General features: G+C 41.2%; 2 protein-coding genes across 3 annotated transcripts in view; one reads left to right on the forward strand and one right to left on the reverse strand.

The window, feature by feature from the left end:
* Window positions 1-934, reverse strand: part of lcor (ligand dependent nuclear receptor corepressor) — an 83,036-nt gene extending 82,102 nt beyond the window's left edge. For both annotated transcript variants that reach the window (XM_064961269.1, XM_064961263.1), the window contains exon 1: window positions 819-934. In XM_064961269.1, the coding sequence (XP_064817341.1) occupies window positions 819-915 (97 nt within the window). In that variant the 5' untranslated portion in view covers window positions 916-934. The remainder of the gene's footprint in view (window positions 1-818) is intronic.
* Window positions 935-2,251: 1,317 nt separating this feature from the next.
* LOC135528322 (MORN repeat-containing protein 4-like) lies at window positions 2,252-23,860 on the forward strand. Its single transcript, XM_064957320.1, has 5 exons — window positions 2,252-2,300; window positions 2,422-2,493; window positions 15,493-15,607; window positions 20,632-20,741; window positions 21,469-23,860. Exons 1-5 carry the CDS (start codon window positions 2,252-2,254, stop codon window positions 21,648-21,650), a joined length of 528 nt encoding a protein of 175 aa, XP_064813392.1. The 3' UTR covers window positions 21,651-23,860.
* The last annotated feature ends 409 nt before the right edge of the window (window positions 23,861-24,269 follow it).

The following is a 24,269-nucleotide window of genomic DNA, read 5'->3' on the forward strand; positions in this document are numbered from 1 at the left end:
GTTTGCTGTAAACTGCTACAAACAACAAAATATAAACTGCAGAGTTGTACAGCATCAGTTACATTGTAACGAATGATTTCAACAAGTACTATAACAACAAGAACGAACAGTCCATGTTTTCAACCGTGGCCAGCGAGATGAAACGCAGTGTCATTTTCTTTGTCATCCCCCACCTTCCCTAAAATACTAAAATTATTTTCTGTGACATTTCCCCAATGCAGCAATGCGCGTTCCCTGGTGCCGACGTCCAGGGCAACAAGGTAACGCGCAACACCAATCCCGGTTTCAATTCTGAAGGTGGAACGCGCACTGCCCTCCCCCAACAATAATATAGTAGGCCTACAATAAAATGAGCAGCGCGCACACAGGCACAGAAAACCCTTTCTCATTTGCCGAGCTACAATTCCATCTGGACACGTGACACGCCCTGCTTAACAATAAATAAACAGCAAAAAAAATGACAAAAATTGTTTCCTCACTTTCAAACCACTAATACCCGAGAAAAACACCTTTATCACATCCACATACAATAACAACATAACGTCCATATCGCTGAAAGACATGGCAATAAGATCCAAAGCTTTAAACAACTTTAACTATATATTTGGGCAGGTCCGGGGGAGGCGGTCGGTGTTGAGACGCGAGGCAACAAAAAAAATGACAGCTCGCTCCGCTCAGCACCCTTGGCTTGCGGACCTCAGCAGCAGCGTCAGTTTTTCCCCAGGACACAACAGCCAAACCATTTAAGTGTTTTCTCCCCAAACCACGCGCACCCTGGCTCTCCAGCCGAACCTCCATGCAAGGCGAAACGAGCTTACCTACACAGTGAATGAGTTTGTGTCGCCACGAGTCAAGTTCCTGCCGAAAGCCGCGCCTCTCGATCGTGCATTGCTGCCTTTTGCACAGACTCGCCATTTTCTACCGGGCCCTCCCGCGGACGCGCACATTCTGCTAGGTGCTTGTGCGCATACGTCACCAATACTTTTTGAGGGTTATGGGTGGAGTACAAAATGTAGGGGGGACTTATAGCTGCAGCATCCGCTCACGGTCCCACCCACCACCACCACCACCCACCCGATAGACCCCCCAACATCTCAGTTCTGTTGAGAGAATGAACGTCACTGATGGAATTTAAACCCGCAACAAAGGCATATGGATCAATAAAGAAACGTATAGATTGAATTTACAGTGTGTAGGCTATGGTCTAAATTTGTCAAATCTGTGTCAAAGGGCATCAGTGCGTTATGAGTTGTAATAATGCGCAGTGGGTAGCCTATACATTGCAGTGGTATTTAGATAGATAATGTACAGCCAATGTTTTTCCATAGAACCGTCATAATGAAAGAAAGGTCAATGATTGCCATATATTTAATACATGTAAACAGGAGATAATGATAATTCACCATTAACATATACAAGGGATATACAGGGAAGAGACCTTTGTATGACGGTATGAGCAGAGATTATTATTCATATTTCTGGCTGTGTGTGTTGTTGTATGATAAGTATAATCAACTTTATACTGAATCGAAATTACACTGTTCCTACCGGTATTTGAGAGACTGCTTGGCTTTGGTTCTATTCTGTTCTTTCAATCTAATCTATTCCAATTCTTTAACATTCTATTCAATTACATTTGATTCCAATTATATTTCAATTATATTTGATTCCAATTTATTATATTATTTCTAATTCTATATTACTGTAATAGTATTCGACCCCAGTCAAAGGGGGAAAGAAAGGGGGTTTCTAAATTCTAAACCCAGAAGGAGTTTATCAAAACCCGTCTGTTACAGCTTCTATACAACGACGGGTCCATTTTCACATCAGTGTTTTTTTTTCTTCTTCAGGTTTCCTACAACTTAATCACATTAATTCTATTACGATCTTTATGACTTCCTGTTTGCCATGTGGTATGTTTCAGGAATAAAAGAATGTCCCCTCTACTTTGCCATATTGGTTTAGATATCATCTGCTTGGTGACAAACCCCTCGCCATCCCTCGCAGCTGTTCTTTTGCTATATAGGGTCAAATAAATCAGAGTTTTCAATGAAACCCGCCACCAAAGTATAATCACCAAATTGATACACCAAAGTTACATAATATCATTAAAAAGCAGCCTCTATGGTGGTTTATACCTCTTCAGAGACGTGGACGGCACATAAAAGGCAAGGGCAAACGGTTTAACAAGGAGCACTCCGGCTAATTATATCGGCGAACTCTGTTGAATGAGGGGTTGCCCTTCACAAACATGTCTTCCATAGATGCACTGGACGAGGAGCAGATAGCCAATCGGATGAGTGTTTGAATCAAGGTCAAGTGAAAGATGCTCAATAGGACCGCGCCACCTTGGAATAATGCTGAAGCCTCTTGCCAGGAGATGCGAGGCTACGGAAAGCTAATTTTCACTGGAAGGTGTAGAATCATCCACCAACCGGTTTCCTGTCAGTGATGTAGGGAAGGTGGATTCTCTTGGTGTAAAATACCTACCAGGTAAATTATTTGATTGTTTAATCGCCGTGGCAATGATGATTTTCTCAATGCTATCTGCCGGCTACGTGAAAGGGAAAATCGCACCGTTACTGTGGCAACATTTTAGACGGGGCATATACATCCTCTATTGTATTGATTCATAGGCTGCATTAAGAGAATAACAATATCTATGCATTACTGGATTCCTTTTCTTATTGTTACATATATAAAAGGGCTTTGGTTTTATTCAAATGTACTGATGTAACATCATTATATCCAGAGGAGAAAGAAATAGGATGAGAATCCTTCAAACGTCCCTGTGTCAGAGACACATCCTAGTTTACAACAATGAGCAATGGAATATCTCGATGGACTTTCCATTCTTAGGCTATAACTGTGTTCTTGGTCATATTATTTCGCCCTGACCTGCCATCACAGCTATAGTTCGGGTAGGCCATTCGTTTGTTCAGTAGGCTATAGCCTGATAATTCATTTTCATTAGTTGCAAATAGAATAAAGACCACATCATTAAAACGCCTAACGTCATGACGCTCATATGAATATTTTACGGTCTCTGTACTGCCTACAGCAAAAAAATAATGCAGAGATGAGCTCTCTGTGTGAGTTAAACCACGGGTTGTCTGGGCGAGCGCTCCAAACTGTGCGTCAAAATGTGTCTCAATCAGGTTAGCGCTCTATGGGTGTTTGCAGAAGAGTCGTGCACACATTCATTTAGACGGAGCACGAAGGACTTTGGGATGGAGGTTTATAGTATCATAACCCATCATGGTATATAGTACCATAACCCATCATGGTATATAGTATCATAACCCATCATGGTATATAGTATCATAACCCATCATGGTATATAGTATCATAACCCATAATGGTATATAGTATCATAACCCATCATGGTATATAGTATCATAACCCATCATGGTATATAGTATCATAACCCATCATGGTATATAGTATCATAACCCATATGGTATATAGTATCATAATATATATCATAACCCATAATATATATAGTATCATAACCCATCATGGTATATAGTATCATAACCCATCATGGTATATAGTATCATAACCCATCATGGTATATAGTATCATAACCCATCATGGTATATAGTATCATAACCCATCATGGTATATAGTATCATAACCCATCATGGTATATAGTATCATAACCCATCATGGTATATAGTATCATAACCCATCATGGTATATATCATGGTATCATAACCCATCATGGTATATAGTATCATAACCCATCATGGTATATAGTATCATAACCCATCATGGTATATAGTATCATAACCCATCATGGTATATAGTATCATAACCCATCATGGTATATAGTATCATAACCCATCATGGTATATAGTATCATAACCCATATATATAGTATCATAACCCATCATGGTATATAGTATCATAACCCATCATGGTATATAGTATCATAACCCATCATGGTATATAGTATCATAACCCATCATGGTATATAGTATCATAACCCATCATGGTATATAGTATCATAACCCATCATGGTATATAGTATCATAACCCATCATGGTATATAGTATCATAACCCATCATGGTATATAGTATCATAACCCATCATGGTATATAGTATCATAACCCATCATGGTATATAGTATCATAACCCATCATGGTATATAGTATCATAACCCATCATGGTATATAGTATCATAACCCATCATGGTATATAGTATCATAACCCATCATGGTATATAGTATCATAACCCATCATGGTATATAGTATCATAACCCATCATGGTATATAGTATCATAACCCATCATGGTATATAGTATCATAACCCATCATGGTATATAGTATCATAACCCATCATGGTATATAGTATCATAACCCATCATGGTATATAGTATCATAACCCATCATGGTATATAGTATCATAACCCATCATGGTATATAGTATCATAACCCATCATGGTATATAGTATCATAACCCATCATGGTATATAGTATCATAACCCCATGGTATATAGTATCATATATAGTATCATAACCCATCATGGTATATAGTATCATAACCCATCATGGTATATATTATCATAACCCATCATGGTATATAGTATCATAACCCATCATGGTATATAGTATCATAAACCCATAATATGGTATATAGTATCATAACCCATCATGGTATATAGTATCATAACCCATCATGGTATATAGTATCATAACCCATCATGGTATATAGTATCATAACCCATCATGGTATATAGTATCATAACCCATCATGGTATATAGTATCATAACCCATATATATAGTATCATAACCCATCATGGTATATAGTATCATAACCCATCATGGTATATAGTATCATAACCCATCATGGTATATAGTATCATAACCCATCATGGTATATAGTATATAGTATCATAACCCATCATGGTATATAGTATCATAACCCATCATGGTATATAGTATCATAACCCATCATGGTATATAGTATCATAACCCATCATGGTATATAGTATCATAACCCATCATGGTATATAGTATCATAACCCATATATATAGTATCATAACCCATCATGGTATATATTATCATAACCCATTGTGGTATATATTATCATAACTCATCATGGTATATAGTATCATAACCCATCATGGTATATAGTATCATAACCCATCATGGTATATGGTATCATAACCCATCATGGTATGTAGTATCATAACCCATCATGGTATATGGTATCATAACCCATCATGGTATGTAGTATCATAACCCATATATATAGTATCATAACCCATCATGGTATATAGTATCATAACCCATCATGGTATATAGTATCATAACCTATCATGGTATATAGTATCATAACCCATCATGGTATATAGTATCATAACCCATCATGGTATGTAGTATCATAACCCATCATGGTATATTAGATCATAACCCATCATGGTATATAGTATCATAACCCATCATGGTATATGGTATCATAACCCATCATGGTATATAGTATCATAACCCATCATGGTATAAAGTATCATGACCCATCATGATATATATTATCATAACCCATCATGGTATATATTATCATAACCCATCATGGTATATATTATCATAACCCATCATGGTATATAGTATCATGACCCATCATCACTTTACTATCCCTCTATATATATTATCATAACCCATCATGGTATATAGTATCATAACCCATCATGGTATGTAGTATCATAACCCATCATGGTATATTATCCTCTATCATAACCCATCATGGTATATAGTATCATAACCCATCATGGTATATGGTATCATAACCCATCATGGTATATAGTATCATAACCCATCATGGTATAAAGTATCATGACCCATCATGATATATATTATCATAACCCATCATGGTATATATTATCATAACCCATCATGGTATATATTATCATAACCCATCATGGTATATAGTATCATGACCCATCATGGTATATATTATCATAACCCATCATGGTATATAGTATCATAACCCAATAATAAATCACTGTGTACCAATGTGTGTGTGTGTACCAATCCCTCTATCACTTTGTCATCCCTGTGTGTGTGTCACTTTGTGTAATGTGTGTGTGTGTGTGTGTGTACAACAGGACCTGTGTGATATGACCCTGACAAGAGGATCCTTCACCTATTCCAACGGTGAAGAGTACCATGGGGAGTGGAGGGAAGGCTCTATCCCTCTATCCCTCTATCACTTTACTCATCCCTCTATCACTTTACTCATCCCTCTATCCTCTATATCACTTTACTAATCCCTCTATCACTTTACTAATCCCTCTATCTTTACTCATATCACTTTACTCATCCCTCTATCACTTTACTAATCCCTCTATCACTTTACTAATCCCTCTATCACTTTACTCATCCCTCTATCACTTTACTCATCCCTCTATCCTCTATCACTTTACTAATCCCTCTATCACTTTACTAATCCCTCTATCACTTTACTCATCCCTCTATCACTTTACTAATCCCTCTATCACTTTACCAATCCCTCTATCACTTTACTAATCCCTCTATCACTTTACTAATCCCTCTATCACTTTACTCATCCCTCTATCCTCTATCACTTTACTAATCCCTCTATCACTTTACTCATCCCTCTATCACTTTACTCATCCCTCTATCACTTTACTCATCCCTCTATCACTTTACTCATCCCTCTATCCTCTATCACTTTACTAATCCCTCTATCACTTTACTAATCCCTCTATCCTCTATCACTTTACTCATCCCTCTATCACTTTACTAATCCCTCTATAACTTTACTAATCCCTCTATCACTTTACTAATCCCTCTATCACTTTACTAATCCTTTCTATCCTCTATCACTTTACTAATCCCTCTATCCTCTATCACTTTACTAATCCCTCTATACTTTACTAATCCCTCTATCACTTTAATCCCTCTATCACTTTACTCATCCCTCTATCACTTTACTAATCCCTCTATCACTTTATCTAATCCCTCTATCACCTCTATCACTTTACTCATCCCTCTATCACTTTACTCATCCCTCTATCACTTTACTCATCCCTCTATCACTTTACTCATCCCTCTATCACTTTACTCATCCCTCTATCACTTTACTAATCCCTTTCTATCCTCTATCACTTTACTAATCCCTCTATCACTTTACTAATCCCCCTTTACTCATCCTCTATCACTTTACTCATCCCTCTATCACTTTACTAATCCCTCTATCACTTTACTAATCCCTCTATCACTTTACTAATCCCTCTATCACTTTACTCATCCCTCTATCACCTCTATCCTCTATCACTTTACTCATCCCTCCTCTATCACTTTACTAATCCCTCTATCACTTTACTAATCCCTCTATCACTTTACCAATCCCTCTTTATCACTCTATCACTTTTATCCCTCTATCCTTCTATCACTTTACTTTACAATCCCTCTATCACTTTACTCATCCCTCTATCACTTTACTCATCCCTCTATCCTCTATCACTTTACTAATCCCTCTATCACTTTACTCATCCCTCTTTATCACTTTACTTTCATCCCTCTATCACTTTACTCATCCCTCTATCACTTTACTCATCCCTCTATCACTTTACTCATCCCAATATCACTTTACTCATCCCTCTATCACTTTACTCATCCCTCTATCACTTTACTCATCCCTCTATCACTTTACTCATCCCTCTATCACTTTACTATCACTCTTCACTTTACGTCCCTCTATCCTCTATCACTTTACTAATCCCTCTATCACTTTATCACTTTACTAATCCCTCTCTCATCCCTCTATCACTTTACTCTTTATCCCTCTATCACTTTACCAATCCCTCTATCACTTTACTCATCCCTCCCTCTATCACTTTACTCTTTATCCCTCTATCACTTTACTCATCCCTCTATCACTTTACTCATCCCTCTATCACTTTACTCATCCCTCTATCACTTTACTCATCCCTCTATCACTTTACTCATCCCTCTATCACTTTACTCATCCCTCTATCACTTTACACATCCCTCTATCACTTTACACATCCCTCTATCACTTTACACATCCCTCTATCACTTTACTCATCCCTCTATCACTTTACACATCCCTCTATCACTTTACTAATCCCTCTATCACTTTACTCATCCCTCTATCATCCTTTACTTTCATCCCTCTATCACTTTACTCATCCCTCTATCACTTTACTCATCCCTCTATCACTTTACTCATCCCTCTATCACTTTACTCATCCCTCTATCACTTTACTCATCCCTCTATCACTTTACACATCCCTTTACACATCCCTCTATCACCAATCCCTCTATCACTTTACTCATCCCTCTATCCTCTGTCACTTTACTAATCCCTCTATCACTTTACTCATCCCTCTATCACTTTACACATCCCTCTATCACTTTACATCCCTCTATCACTTTACTCATCCCTCTATCCCTTATAGCTTGTCTCAGACAATCCTGCAGATGAAGAAGCCGGTGTGGGGGTCCTGGGCTGGCGTGGTTACACGGTTACATATACTGCCAAATTCTCTAAAAGGATGTTGGAGGCGGCTTATCGTAGAGAAATTAACATAAAATTCCCTGGCAATAGCTCTGGTGGACATTCCTGAAGTCAGCATGCCAATTGCACACTCCATCAAAACTTGAGACATCTATGGTGTTGTGTTGTGTGACAAAAAGGCACATTTTAGAGTGGCTTTTTATTGTCCCTAGCACAAGGAGCACCTGTGTAGCACCTGTGTAATAATGCTGTTTAATCAGCTTCTTGATATGCCACACCTGTCAGGCGGATGGGTTATCTTGGCAGAGGAGAAATGCTCACTAACAGGGACATAAACACATTTTGAGAGAAATAAGCTTTTTGTGTGTATGGAACATTTCTGGGATATTTTATTTCAGCTCATGAAACATGGGACCAACACTTTGCATGTTGCGTTTCTATTTTTACTCGGTATAAATACAACATTTATGTACTCCAACAGTACACGTCAGACATGAAAGTAAAGTTAGCAGGTACTTTACATGCTCCATTCCCCCTCTGGATGTATTTCTCACTGTGTCAGCCTCAGGTGTCTGGAGGTTTCAAATGAATCAAAAGTCTCAACTCAGTCCAGATTGTTGCTTCTGAGTAAACAGCAGAGAGGAGTGGTAGGCTGGAGCCTAAGAGTGTGTCGTCTGTACTAATTCTAGGTCACAAACAGAATCCGTATCCACCGGCAATTCTCTACAGACTATATACCATCTGCTGTCATAGCAACAACACACATACAAATACACAAGCAAACAAATACACACACACACACACACACACAGCCGCGTAATATCACATTAACGCTACACTGACCAAACCAGTATTTGCCGTTTGACAAAAACATGAGACGTCACGGTAGCCCCAGAGATAAAGGATGCCATAATAACTAGAGAACAAGTTTGGAGCTATTTTAGAAAACCGTTCTGTTTCACTGATAACATATGGTGGCTTCAGAGAGGTCAGAGGTCATTTGGTGTGTCTGGTGTGTAGTTTCGTTCCCTTGTTGTAAGGGTGATTGTTTGTATTGACAGGTATAGCTAACAGGTTGAAGTGGGACACACAGGAGACAGGCTGACTGACGGCATATCTTTTAGCATCTTTTATTATCCACCGTTCAAGTCTGTTATAAGCTAAGAAAGACAACTTTGAGAGAGATGGGGGGAGTGGTCAGTGCACTAGGACTATTGATTGATATAAAACCCGACAAATTCAGCTAAAGCTAAATTAGCATGGCAACCGTGGCAACCGTGACCTAACAACAAGATTGGCCCCGACGATACGATGCTAAGAACCGTTCACCAGATTAAACTCTGAACTGATTTCTGGAATCAAACTAGACGAAAAGAGAGACGGGCAGTTTGTAAGTACAGTAGTGTACACAGTCTATTAGCTGGTCCGAAGCTTGGCCTCTAATTAGTGCTTTTATTGTTTTACACTGTGTACTTTTTATTTTCTACATTTTACGGCTTCTTGTTTGCTTATAATTATTTTCATTGTATTGTTTTAATGGTAAGTGTGTTGCTATTTTTAATGCACTTTAAATACAATTTATATTTGATCCAGTAGCACTACTGCTTTAGCTAAACTAGTAAGGCTAATTACTCTGTACAATAAGGGAAATGAATTAGTTGTAATAGTAGGGGGAAATGAATTAGTTGTAATACTAGGGGGAAATGAATTAGTTGTAATAGTAGGGGGAAATGAATTAGTTGTAATAGTAGGGGAAATGAATTAGTTGTAATACTAGGGGGAAATGAATTAGTTGTAATACTAGGGGGAAATGAATTAGTTGTAATAGTAGTTGGGGAAATGAATTAGTTGTAATACTAGGGGGAAATGAATTAGTTGTAATAGTAGGGGGAAATGAATTAGTTGTAATAGTAGGGGAAATGAATTAGTTGTAATACTAGGGGAAATGAATTAGTTGTAATACTGGGGGAAATGAATTAGTTGTAATAGTAGGGGAAATGAATTAGTTGTAATACTGGGGGAAATGAATTAGTTGTAATAGTAGGGGGAAATGAATTAGTTGTAATACTAAGGGGAAATGAATTAGTTGTAATACTGGGGGAAATGAATTAGTTGTAATACTGGGGGAAATGAATTAGTTGTAATAGTAGGGGAAATGAATTAGTTGTAACAGTAGGGGGGGGAAATGAATTAGTTGTAACAGTAGGGGGAAATGAATTAGTTGTAACAGTATGGGGAGATGTTTGTGTGTTATACAGTAGGGGGAAATGAATTATCTTGCTTGGAAACAAGTTGTGGCATTGATAATAGTTCTAGGTCAAACTGTCAAGTCATTTCCCATACATTTTCGTTCAGAATGTTTTTGACAGTTCAGGAATTTGACCTTGATCACGTGAGCTAGAGAAACACGGGATAGAAATGCACTTTCTCGTGTCCTTTAAGTTTTAAATGGTTGCTATTTCAACCCTCGTGCCTCGTGTAAGACGACTGACGTCCCTGCTTGACAAATCAAATCAAATGTTATTGGTCACATACACATGGTTAGCAGATCTTATTGCAAGTGTAGCGAAATGCTTCTGCTTCTATATCCGACAGTGAGGCTGTATCTAACAGGTAATATCTAACAATTCCACAACAAAATCTACTATCTAACCAACATTCAGTGGACCTCAGTCAGTGGAAGGAAGCCTTGTGAAATCTCAACCACCGCCTCTTACTTAACTCTACTTGGCTGTGGCTTCGACACTGAGCTTTGGGGGACACAAATCCCATGTCAACACCGTGCGGCCCACACACACATACACACGCACGTGCAGATGCACACACAGACACACACATTAAGGGCTTATAAATAAGCACCTGTTGTATTCGGTGCACGTGACAAATACAATTTGATTTGATTCCGGAAGGCTCTTGACTGTATTTCGTCTAACAGCCAGTTTAGTTTTACCTCGCCGTCCAAATCTCATTAAAAATAAAAACTGAACTGAGATTAGAGAGAGGAGGTTTGCGTAGTCATAGTGACAGATGGCACATCTAATTTAGTCAATCTACACCACTAGCTGGCAGCCCTGTGCTCTTTCATCCCATCCCCTCCCTCACCCTTTCCTCTCTCACCCTTCCCTCCCTCTCTCACCCCTCCCTCCCTCACCCTTTCCCATCCCTCTCTCACCCCTCCTCCCTCACCCTTTCCTCTACCTCTCTCACCCCTCCCTCTCCCTCTATCACCCCTCCCCCCTCACCCTTTCCTCTCCCTCTCACCCCTCCTCCCTCCAGTCCTCTCACCCCTCCTCCCTTCACTCCGCTCACCCTCCTCCTCCCTCACCGCTCTCTCAACCCTCCTCCCTCCAGTCCTCTCACCCCTCCTCCCTCCAGTCCTCTCACCCCTCCTCCCTCCAGTCCTCTCACCCCTCCTCCCTCTCTCACCCCTCCTCACTCCACTCCTCTCACCCCTCCTCCCTCGACTCCTCTCACCCCTCCTCCCTCCACTTCTCTCCTCCCCCTCCTCCCTCACCCCCTTCCTAAATCCTAATAGTATGTTAAACTAATTTAGTACACTAGTATCTGGCAGCAGAAAACCACCCTCATCTCTCTCACTCCCCCTCCTCTCCCTCTCTCACTCTCACCTCCCCCTCCCTCCACCCTCCCCCTTCCTCTCTCACTCTCACCTCCCCCTCCCTCCACCCTCCCCCTTCCTCTCCCTCTCTCACTCTCACTCTCACCTCCCCCTTCCTAAATCCTAATCCACTGTGTTCACTTGTGTGCTCCGCTACTTTACGTTCAAACGTATTGCTGCCCAAATACCTACATAGCAACGAGAAGCTCAGAACATTTCACCTGACCTCATTCAGTGGACCTCATTCAGTGGACCTCATTCAGTGGACCCCATGCAGTGGACCTCATTCAGTGGACCCCATGCAGTGGACCTCATTCAGTGGACCTCATTCAGTGGACCCCATGCAGTGGACCTCATTCAGTGGACCTCATTCAGTGGACCTCATTCAGTGGAATCCATGCAGTGGACCTCATTCAGTGGACCTCATTCAGTGGACCCCATGCAGTGGACCTCATTCAGTGGACCTCATTCAGTGGACTCCATGCAGTGGACTCCATGCAGTGGACCTCATTCAGTGGACTCCATGCAGTGGACCTCATTCAGTGGACCCCATGCAGTGGACCTCATTCAATGGACTCCATGCAGTGAACCTCATTCAGTGGACCCCATGAAGTGGACCTCATTCATTAGGCCCCATGCAGTGGACCTCATTCAGTGGACCCCATGCAGTGGACCTCATTCAGTAGGCTACATTTGGGAGAATGCTGTAGCCTACAATACACACAGGTGTAAAATACCTCCTAGAGGGTATGTGTTAAATCTACGTAGACTGACAGGACAAAACATCTACATTAGAATTCTTTCTTTTTTTTACTCGCTATATTTTTTTACACACATTCTTTACTAGAAGTGACAAGGCAGCCTGTTTGTTAAGTTCCAAGAACATTCAGAGACCCTGAGATTGGTATGTCTTAGAGCAAGAAAATCTTTTAGTCCCACTTCACTGTTAAATTACTTTCGATCCAACTGCCCACGAAAAGTGTCATTTTCTTTAACTACATAGGTTACAGAGACCCTGAGATGTGTGTTTGAATAGAACATGCCCAGAACTCCCAAAGAAACAACAGTATAGAAGTTAACAAGGACCAAGGGAAGACAGGCAGCCTCTTTTCAACAAGCCCTGAGCGTTGTATTTGAAAGCCCTGAGAGTTGTATTTGGAAGCCCTGAGAGTTGTATTTGGAAGCCCTGAGAGTTGTATTTGAAAGCCCTGAGAGTTGAATTTGGAAGCCCTGAGAGTTGTATTTGGAAGCCCTGAGAGTTGTATTTGGAAGCCCTGAGAGTTGTATTTGGAAGCCCTGAGAGTTGTATTTGAAAGCCCTGAGAGTTGTATTTGGAAGCCCTGAGAGTTGTATTTGTGAGAGTTGTATTTGGAAGCCCTGAGCGTTGTATTTGGAAGCCCTGAGCGTTGTATTTGGAAGCCCTGAGAGTTGTATTTGGAAGCCCTGAGAGTTGTATTTGGAAGCCCTGAGAGTTGTATTTGGAAGCCTTGAGAGTTGTATTTGGAAGCCCTGAGAGGTGTATTTGGAAGCCTTGAGAGGTGTATTTGGAATCCCTGAGAGTTGTATTTGGAAGCCCTGAGAGGTGTATTTGGAAGCCCTGAGAGGTGTATTTGGAAGAAACCCCTTGAGAGTTGTATTTGGAAGCCCTGAGAGGTGTATTTGGAAGCCCTGAGAGTTGTATTTGGAGCAATACATTTTTTTTCCTGACCCAACCACCCCATGACAAGTGATGTGGGTTTGAGTAGACAGACCTGGAATTTCTAAATAAGCTGCATGTATAGTTTAAAGAACAAGGACAAAAGTGAGACAGACAGACAGACAGACAGACAGACAGACAGACAGACAGACAGACAGACAGACAGACAGACAGACAGACAGACAGACAGACAGACAGACAGACATGTACTGTATAGTGTGTAAGGATAAAGGTGAGACAGACAGGCTTTTTTAAAGTTCTAGGTACAGGCCTGAGAAACCCAGAGAGTCTATATAGCAGCTGTACTATAGAGCTGATGGTTTCATATGGTCCAATAATCTCTTCACCTTGCATTAACCTCTTACACATGAGGCATCTTTATCCTTTATCCACATGGTGATTTATGAACAATTATTATAAAAAATAAGGTGCTCTTTTGATTTCTTTCATTCATGTTTTAGAGTGAATTTGACAGTTGTTATTTTTGTCCAGTTCCGTCTATTGCAATTTAATTTTGCACTAACTTGGCTGCTCGCTAACTAACTGATAACTAACATAACTAACTAACTTGTGACTAACTAGCTGATAACTAATAAACATGTAACTAACTACTAACTGACTTATTTGTGTATTTTATTTAACCTTTATTTATTCAATAAATGTTAAATAATTAAGAAAAAAATCTTATTTACAATGATGGTCTGGCTAACTGGTAACTAACTAACTAACTAACTGGTTTGTCTGTCCCCCAGGTCTGAGACATGGTCTAGGCCAGTAACTAACTGGTTTGTCTGTCCCCCAGGTCTGAGACATGGTCCAGGCCAGTAACTAACTGGTTTGTCTGTCCCCCAGGTCTGAGACATGGTCTAGGCCAGTAACTAACTGGTTTGTCTGTCCCCCAGGTCTGAGACATGGTCTAGGCCAGTAACTAACTGGTTTGTCTGTCCCCCAGGTCTGAGACATGGTCTAGGCCAGTAACTAACTGGTATTGTCTGTCCCCCAGGTCTGAGACATGGTCCAGGCCAGTAACTAACTGGTTTGTCTGTCCCCCAGGTCTGAGACATGGTCTAGGCCAGTAACTAACTGGTTTGTCTGTCCCCCAGGTCTGAGACATGGTCTAGGCCAGTAACTAACTGGTTTGTCTGTCCCCCAGGTCTGAGACATGGTCTAGGCCAGTAACGAACTGGTTTGTCTGTCCCCCAGGTCTGAGACATGGTCCAAGCCAGTAACTAACTGGTTTGTCTGTCCCCCAGGTCTGAGACATGGTCTAGGCCAGTAACTAACTGGTTTGTCTGTCCCCCAGGTCTGAGACATGGTCTAGGCCAGTAACTAACTGGTTTGTCTGTCCCCCAGGTCTGAGACATGGTCTATGGGCCAGTAACTAACTGGTTTGTCTGTCCCCCAGGTCTGAGACATGGTCTAGGCCAGTAACTAACTGGTTTGTCTGTCCCCCAGGTCTGAGACATGGTCTAGGCCAGTAACTAACTGGTTTGTCTGTCCCCCAGGTCTGAGACATGGTTTAGGCCAGTAAGACAACATAGTCAGAATGAACTGGTTTGTCTGTCCCCCAGGTCTGAGACATGGTCTAGGCCAGTAACTAACTGGTTTGTCTGTCCCCCAGGTCTGAGACATGGTCCAGGCCAGTAACTAACTGGTTTGTCTGTCCCCCAGGTCTGAGACATGGTCTAGGCCAGCTGACGTTAAGTGACGGGACGTGTTACACTGGTCAGTTCGAGAACGGACTCTTCAACGGCTGTGGGATGCTGGTCTTCCCTGATGGATCCAGGTAACAATGTCTCACCATTCCTATTTCACCTTTGACCCTGCTAATGACATTAAAACTGTCTGATGTCTGAAGCGCCGGCTGTGTCTGAAATGACCCTATTCCCCTTATAGCACATTTCTATTGACCGAAGCCCCGAGGCAACGTGTCGCAGTTAGATATCTGCCCCTGTTCATCGTCTTCATTTGTGTCACTTCTACCTGGAAGTTGAATTCCTTACCGCGTCCATGTGGTTTTGCAAACAGATGTTCTCTTAGTGTTGTGATCCAACTCCACTCCGATGTCACACAAAGTCATGTGGGGATGCAATTTGTGTTGCTTGCATCACAATTATAACCAACCTCCTTCACCTTGAGAGCAGAGCTTGATTGAGATAAGTAAGTGTCAGTTGCTTTAACGAGGATCGAGGATCGAGGCAACGTCACACACTGAAGTAAAACTAATCGCTGCACAAATGGACTTTTTTTTGCTGTGTATTGTATTCCGTGTCGAAGAGCACGTAGCAGACCTGGGTTGTGAGGACAGGAGCATGGATCAGTCCATCAGTGAAGATTCCTCCCACCTCAGGTCAAGCTGCTCTCTGCTTATATTTGTCTGTGTTCTGACAGCATTCTGTTCTTGTTCGAGACTTCTTGGTGACATTTCTCAGCTGAATGATATCTATTATATGACAGCATAGCTCACTAAATAGTTATGCACCAGACAACTGCCTAACAAATACATTTTTGAGAATCCACTCAAAACAAACTTAACAAAATCAGTGTAGCTGCTAGTGAAAGAAACAAACTCCTTGACATTGGGGTCCTATTCATTATGGTAAGCAGTGAAAAAAGTCACTGGTGATATTTTAAACGACAACATTTGTTACTACAGAAAACTAAAATCAGAATCATAATGTTACCTGGTGATATGGTGCTGCTAGTGAAAGACAACATAGTCAGAATGTTACTTGGTGATATGGTGCTGCAAGTGAAAGACAACATAGTCAGAATGTTACCTGGTGATATGGTGCTGCTAGTGAAAGACAACATATTCAGAATGTTACCTGGTGATATGGTGCTGCTAGTGAAAGACAACATAGTCAGAATGTTACTTGGTGATATGGTGCTGCTGGTGAAAGACAACATAGTCAGAATGTTACCTGGTGATATGGTGCTGCTAGTGAAAGACAACATAGTCAGAATGTTACCTGGTGATATGGTGCTGCTAGTGAACGACAACATAGTCAGAATGTTACCTGGTGAAATGGTGCTGCTAGTGAAAGACAACATAGTCAGAATGTTACTTGGTGATATGGTGCTGCTAGTGAAAGACAACATAGTCAGAATGTTACTTGGTGATATGGTGCTGCTAGTGAAAGACAACATAGTCAGAATGTTACTTGGTGATATGGTGCTGCTAGTGAAAGACAACATAGTCAGAATGTTACTTGGTGATATGGTGCTGCTAGTGAAAGACAACATATTCAGAATGTTACTTGGTGATATGGTGCTGCTAGTGAAAGACAACATAGTCAGAATGTTACTTGGTGATATGGTGCTGCTAGTGAAAGACAACATAGTCAGAATGTTAGAATGTTACTTGGTGATATGGTGCTGCTAGTGAAAGACAACATAGTCAGAATGTTACTTGGTGATATGGTGCTGCTAGTGAAAGACAACATAGTCAGAATGTTACTTGGTGATATGGTGCTGCTAGTGAAAGACAACATATTCAGAATGTTACTTGGTGATATGGTGCTGCTAGTGAAAGACAACATAGTCAGAATGTTACTTGGTGATATGGTGCTGCTAGTGAAAGACAACATAGTCAGAATGTTACTTGGTGATATGGTGCTGCTAGTGAAAGACAACATAGTCAGAATGTTACCTGGTGATATGGTGCTGCTAGTGAAAGACAACATAGTCAGAATGTTACCTGGTGATATGGTGCTGCTAGTGAAAGACAACATAGTCAGAATGTTACCTGGTGATATGGTGCTGCTAGTGAAAGACAACATAGTCAGAATGTTACTTGGTGATATGGTGCTGCTAGTGAAAGACAACATATTCAGAATGTTACTTGGTGATATGGTGCTGCTAGTGAAAGACAACATAGTCAGAATGTTACTTGGTGATATGGTGCTGCTAGTGAAAGACAACATAGTCAGAATGTTACTTGGTGATATGGTGCTGCTAGTGAAAGACAACATAGTCAGAATGTTACCTGGTGATATGGTGCTGCTAGTGAAAGACAACATAGTCAGAATGTTACCTGGTGATATGGTGCTGCTAGTGAAAGACAACATAGTCAGAATGTTACTTGGTGATATGGTGCTGCTAGTGAAAGACAACATAGTCAGAATGTTACCTGCTGATATGGTGCTGCTAGTGAATGTTACTGGTGATACTAGTGAAAACATAGTCAGAATGTTACTTGGTGATATGGTGCTGCTAGTGAAAGACAACATAGTCAGAATGTTACTTGGTGATATGGTGCTGCTAGTGAAAGACAACATAGTCAGAATGTTACTTGGTGATATGGTGCTGCTAGTGAAAGACAACATAGTCAGAATGTTACTTGGTGATATGGTGCTGCTAGTGAAAGACAAGATAGTCAGAATGTTACCTGGTGATATGGTGCTGCTAGTGAAAGACAACATATTCAGAATGTTACCTGGTGATATGGTGCTGCTAGTGAAAGACAACATAGTCAGAATGTTACTTGGTGATATGGTGCTGCTAGTGAAAGACAAGATAGTCAGAATGTTGCTTGGTGATATGGTGCTGCTGGTGAAAGACAACATATTCAGAATGTTACCTGGTGATATGGTGCTGCTAGTGAAAGACAACATAGTCAGAATGTTACCTGGTGATATGGTTCTGCATGGTCAGAATGTTACAACATTTAGAGACAGAATACAGAATACAGGTTAAAACAAAGGGTACGTTTGATACACAGTGGGTGGACAGATGTATAGTATCAGTAGAAATATGTCAGTTTTCAGAGATGAACAGAGTGCAATGCAGTATAGTACAGTTATTTAGATTACAGTCCAGAGATGGCTTGATGTGGTGTGCAGCAACGAGTCCATAGACCTTTAGTCTCTATTGGCCAGATAGCTGGTTGGTGAGGGCCACAGCCCGGGGAATAGACTTTTCAGGTGGCAGTTTTGGTCATGAGTGACCTGAACCGCCTGCCAGAGGGGCATTTTTGGAGGAGGGGGTGACCGGGTGGGAGGGGTTGGCAATGATCTTTCCTGCACACTTCCTTGCCCTGGAGTCGAGCAGGACCTCGATGGAGGGCAGGTGGCAGCCGATGATCCTCTCTGCAGAACGGACAATGCATTGCAGTTTGCCCATGCAGCGGGCAGATCCAAGCCCAAAGCAGACGGTGATAGAGTTGAGGATGGACTCGACGATTAATGCGTAAAACCGGAGGTGCAGTCATTGGCGTAGAGTGAGTAGAGGTGAGAGCACACATCCTTGTGGCGCTCCAGGGCTGAGGGATAAAGAGTCTGAAAGGTGTTTTCTCAGGTTCACGTGTTGCATCATGTTGGACAGGAACTCAGTGTCCCACTGACAGATGGAACTGGACACATTCAGCTAGGAATGTCTTGTAACAGTTCTGGGATGATGCTATTGAATGCTGAACTAAAATCCACAAACAATATCACTGCATATATCTTTGGTTATCCAGGTGTTTTATGATGTAGCGTAGGTTCATGTTGTGTGAGGTATCCTAGCGGTTAACTTGTTGAGTGTAGGGGACAGTATTTTGATGTTTGGATGAAAAACGTACCCAAATGAAACTGCCTATTTCTCAGGCCCAGAATCTAGAATATGCATATAATTGTCAGATTAGGATAGAAAAAACTCTAAAGTTTCCAAAACTGTCAAAATATTGTCTGTGAGTATAACAGAACTGATATTGCAGGTGAAAACCTGAGGAAAATCCAACAAGGAAGTGCCTAAGAGAAACTAATCTCCCTGTTCCATTGCATGCCTTCCCTCCATTTAAAGGGATATCAACCAGATTCCTATGGCTTCCACATGGTGTAAACAGTCTTTAGACATAGTTTCAGGCTTTTATTCTGAAAAATGAGCGAGAATGATCACATCGCGTTATTGGATAGCTGGGAGCCAGCAGCGTTTTGAATGCGCCAACAGAGTGGAGCAGACATTTTCTCTCTCTCTCCTATTGAAGAAGCTACAGTCCGGTTGAAATATTATCGATTATCTATTGTAAAAACAACCTGAGGATTGATTATAAAAAACATTTGACATGTTTTCAAACTTTACGGATACTATTTGGAATTTGTCTGCCCCGTCGTGACCGCTCGAGCCTGTTGATTTCTGAACATAAAGCACCAACCAAATGTAGGTATTTTGGATATAAAAATAATCTTTATGGAACAAAAGGAACATTTATTGTGTAACTGGGAGTCTCGTGAGTGCAAACATCCGAAGGTCATCAAAGGTAAGCGATTCATTTTAATGCTTTTCTGACTTTCGTGACCAATCTTCTTTGCTGCTAGCTGTTTGTAATGTTTTGTCTGCTGAGAGAGATGTCCTTACATAAACGCTTGGTATGCCTTTGCCAAAAAGTTTTTAAAAATCGGACACACCAGGTGGACTAACAACAAGCTAAGCTGTGTTTTGCTATATTGCACTTGTGATTTCATGAATATTAAATATTTTTAGTAATTTAATTTGAATTTGGCACTGCAATTCAGCGGATGATGCCGGAAATTATCCCGCTAACGGGATGGGTGCGGCAAGAAGTTTTAACATCGCTTGGCCAGTAACCAAAAGGTTTCTGGTTCAAATCTCTGAGCTGACTAGGTGATGTGGCCTTGAGCAAGGCACTTGAAGTCGCTCTTGATAAGAGGGTCTGTTAAATGACTAAAATGTAAATGTTGACAGCATTGTCCACAGCCCTAAGAATTTCTTATTGAACAAACCCAGTTAGTTCCTCCCTGTTTCCATCTGTGTTCTTCCATTTAATGAACACACCCCACTGTTTGTGCATCTGTGTTTCTCTTGCAGGTACGAAGGAGACTTCATTCAGGGGAAGTTTCAAGGCGCAGGCGTCTTCAGTCGTTTCGACGGGATGAAGTTCGAGGGAGAGTTCAAGAGTGGATGTGTGCAGGGATACGGTAAACAATAGAATCCCAGCAACACTCTTTATACTTCTCTTATAACGTTGAACTAAACAAGTTAATTCTCTCTCTCTCACACTGTTAAATGACACAACTCACTTTGTAAAAGGAATCTGTAGCAGGGTCTTTTTCAATTATTCTGTATATTTAGAGGGGGGTTTAATGTGTAGCAGTAAGGTTAGATTTCGGTTTAAAACCTCTACGGGATCGGTGGAGCTAACATAGGCTAATGCGATTAGCATTAAGTTGTAAGTAACAAGAACATTTCCCAGGTCATAGACATATCTGATATTGGCAGAAAGCCGAAATTCTTGTTAATCTACAACATTTTGAACAGAAATGCAATGGTTCATTGATTCAGTCTAAAACTTTGAAAATACACTGCTGCCATCTAGTGGCCAAAACCTAAATTGCGCCTGGGCTGGAATAATATAATATGGCCATTCTCTTGCATTTCACATATGATTGTACAAAACAAATACAAAAAATGCCTGTTTTCTTCTTCGTATTATCTTTTACCGGATCTAATGTGTTATATTCTTTTACGTTGATTTCACATTTACACAAACTTCCAAGTGTATCCTTTCAAATGGTATCAAGAATATGCATATCCTTGCTTCAGGTCCTGAGCTACAGGCAGTTAGATTTGGGTATGTCATTTTAGGCAAAAATTGAAAAAAATGGGCGGATCCTTAAGACTTGAACTTAAACATGACCTTTGCAGGTATGCTGACATTCGCTGACGGAGGTCCGGAAAGAGGGGGAGGAGGAAGAGGAGGAGGAAGAGGAGGGACGAGCCACGAGGGTCTGTTTGAGAGAGGCCAGCTGGTGGGCAGAGAGGGGTGCCAGGGCACGGTGCAGCGGGCACAGGGGGCAGCCGCCAAGGCACGGGCGCTCTCCATGTGACCTGCAGCTAGGGTGCGCTACTCAGGGAGCACTTCACTATCATACTCACACCCTTCTTTTTCGTCATTCATTTCATTGTTCTCCGTCTTTACGGCTGTACTCCTCTGTACACAGTGTACAAAACATTAAGAACACCTTTGCTCTCAGAACAGCCTCAGTTCGTCGGGGGCATGGACTCTACAAGGTGTCGAAAGCGTTCCACAGGGATGCTAGCCCATGTTGACTCCAAATGCTTCCCATAGTTGTGTCAAGTTGACTGGATGTCCTTCAGGTGGTGGACCATTCTTGATACACACAGGAAACTGCTGAGCGTGAAAACCCAGCAGCGATGCAGTTCTTGACACATGCAAACTGGTGCGTCTGGCAGACTCAGACTTTTGATTGTCTCTATTAAAAAGAGGAGGATCCCATCAGCTATCTGTAGGCTAACTATATTTATTTCTCAAATCTCCTAATATTAAGCATATTGCTTCGCTTTACAACCGGAGTAGCCTACCTAGCTGGCATGACAATGAACCGCGGGAGAAGTGCCTTCCGTTCGCTATTCAAGTGCATATGGCTGAGAGGTACATGATAATGGCCCATTCTAAACCAAAATGAATCTCACTCAAATATTATTTAGCATATGTAAAGGCAAGATTAAATTGAGAATAGTCTGATGGGTGACAATATTATCCCTTGTGAATGATGCCCAGTGTGTGCAATCTAAGGCAAGAAACAGTGGGGGACTTTTATTAGATCGTAGTCGCATGCATTGTATGGTCTAGCCCATAGGCCTATATGTTTTGATAAGGTTTGTAATCACAACTAAAGTGGCCAAATAACTCCAAAAGTAGCCTGGAAGCCCAAGACCCCTGGAACATGGTTGTAGTGCCCATAGCCTACAGAGCCTACTGAAACCTGTTCTTATAAGCCATCATCGCGTGTGAAAACAGGTTTGACTGGACACTATTGAAAAGAAGATCCCAGCTTTGTCTTACTGCTATGTTTATTGCTTAATTCTTCTAATTAAGTTCATTAATCCGCTTTATAAACATTGTTCCCTACTTGGCATTTTAAACACAAAAACCTCCATTCGCTTTTCCAGTAAAGGCTACAGATGACATGTTTGTTTATAAAAGATAATTCCACACATATATTAATAGGCCATATGTAAAGACCAGATTCAATTGAGAATAGTCTGATGGGTGAGATATTATCCAGCGCTTGTCAAGTAGTGAATGAGAGACTGATGAAGTGTGTGCAGCCCGCGTAAGAAACAGAGCAGAGTGCTTCCCTTTCATTCAACTTTTTCAAATCATCATTTGTCGCATCATACGGCCTTAGAATGTATTACAATTCTAAACATATATACCAACGTTTGTATCACAGCTAAAGTTGCATAACTAAATGAATGAAGCATATAGGGAGACCTGTTCCTTTGTTAACCGCTCAACACAGAATAACCGTATGGGCGCAGTCCCTCGGAAATCGTTTGGAAAAAATATCCTTTCTATTTTATTTAGCTGTGTTCAATTGTATTGTTCTTCATGTAATATAATCTAAAAAAAAATGCCACGGAAATTATAAACTAATCCAGTCTGCTAAGTGAACTAGTGTCGCCCACAGCCATATGGCATAGCCAGATCAGAGCCTTATCATAAGGACAACTCAGTGTTATTCTGTTCTTCTAAAATAGGCAACATTTTCTTCATGCCAAAATGTTTCTTTAGACCTGCCTAAAAGGAATAATAGATGTATTGTGATGGTGTAGGCTATATTACGTAGATGTATTATACTTTTAAAAATGTAGATTTTCCAAAAGGTCCGCATCAGTGGCTTGTAGGCTGTGCATTGAAGCTGGAGATGCTAAACATGTTGCTAATCAGCGGTCAATTACCGTGAGATCGGCAGTTATCTGCATGACAATCACCAGCTGACGAAATGTGATGACCGCCACAGCCCCATGTACACTCAGTGTATATTCCCTTCTTTTCTTTCTTTATCTTGATCTGTGTGTTTTTTCTCACCCCTCTTCGTATCCACATCCTCCCCTGTCCACGTCTTTCCATTCCTCTCTACGTCTATCATGTGTTTCCCCTTTGGTTGTGCCTGCTTGGTGCGCTACATGTCTTTAGACTTTACCCTCCACATCACAGTCAACCAACGAGCTACTGAATCTGATCCAGGATCTGCTGAGCCAAAACCCACACCTCCTCCTCGTTTCCTAACCATTCATTCAACATACGGTGCTACCTACCTACTGCTAAATATGTTCCCAGATCAGCTCTAACCGACACCAGCCACAACTACTGAGGAATTGAAACTGGTGTCCAAGCAGGCAGAGACCATATTTGGATCTGTCACATTTCCACCACGGGGTTTTACACCGGTGCTTGGCCTAAAGACTCTGACTTTACACCGGTGCTTGGCCTAAAGACTCAGACCGGTGTCCCTGTGGAAAAGCAGCATAAGAGAACAGAGACTCAGTATTAGAGGCCAGAGACTCAGTATTAGAGGCCAGCATTAGAAGAATTCATACTCTGTGCCACATAACATGGCTCAATCTGTTCTGGGGTCAGCTGACTGAAACGCCATTATCTTAATGCCAACCAACCATACTGTGCCAAGAGACTGGAG

This window comes from Oncorhynchus masou, chromosome 5, assembly GCF_036934945.1.
Source record: "Oncorhynchus masou masou isolate Uvic2021 chromosome 5, UVic_Omas_1.1, whole genome shotgun sequence".
Classification (NCBI taxonomy): Eukaryota; Metazoa; Chordata; class Actinopteri; order Salmoniformes; family Salmonidae; genus Oncorhynchus; species Oncorhynchus masou.

What these genes read in the sequence shown, in the direction of transcription:
- LOC135528322 (XM_064957320.1), top strand. Translation starts at nt 2,252, where the DNA reads ATGTCTTCCATAGATGCACTGGACGAGGAGCAGATAGCCAATCGGATG. An exon ending in GCAGATAGCCAATCGGATGA is followed by an intron (nt 2,301 to 2,421) that starts GTGTTTGAATCA and finishes TGGAAGGTGTAG; the next exon opens with AATCATCCACCAACCGGTTT. An exon ending in TGGTGTAAAATACCTACCAG is followed by an intron (nt 2,494 to 15,492) that starts GTAAATTATTTG and finishes TCTGTCCCCCAG; the next exon opens with GTCTGAGACATGGTCTAGGC.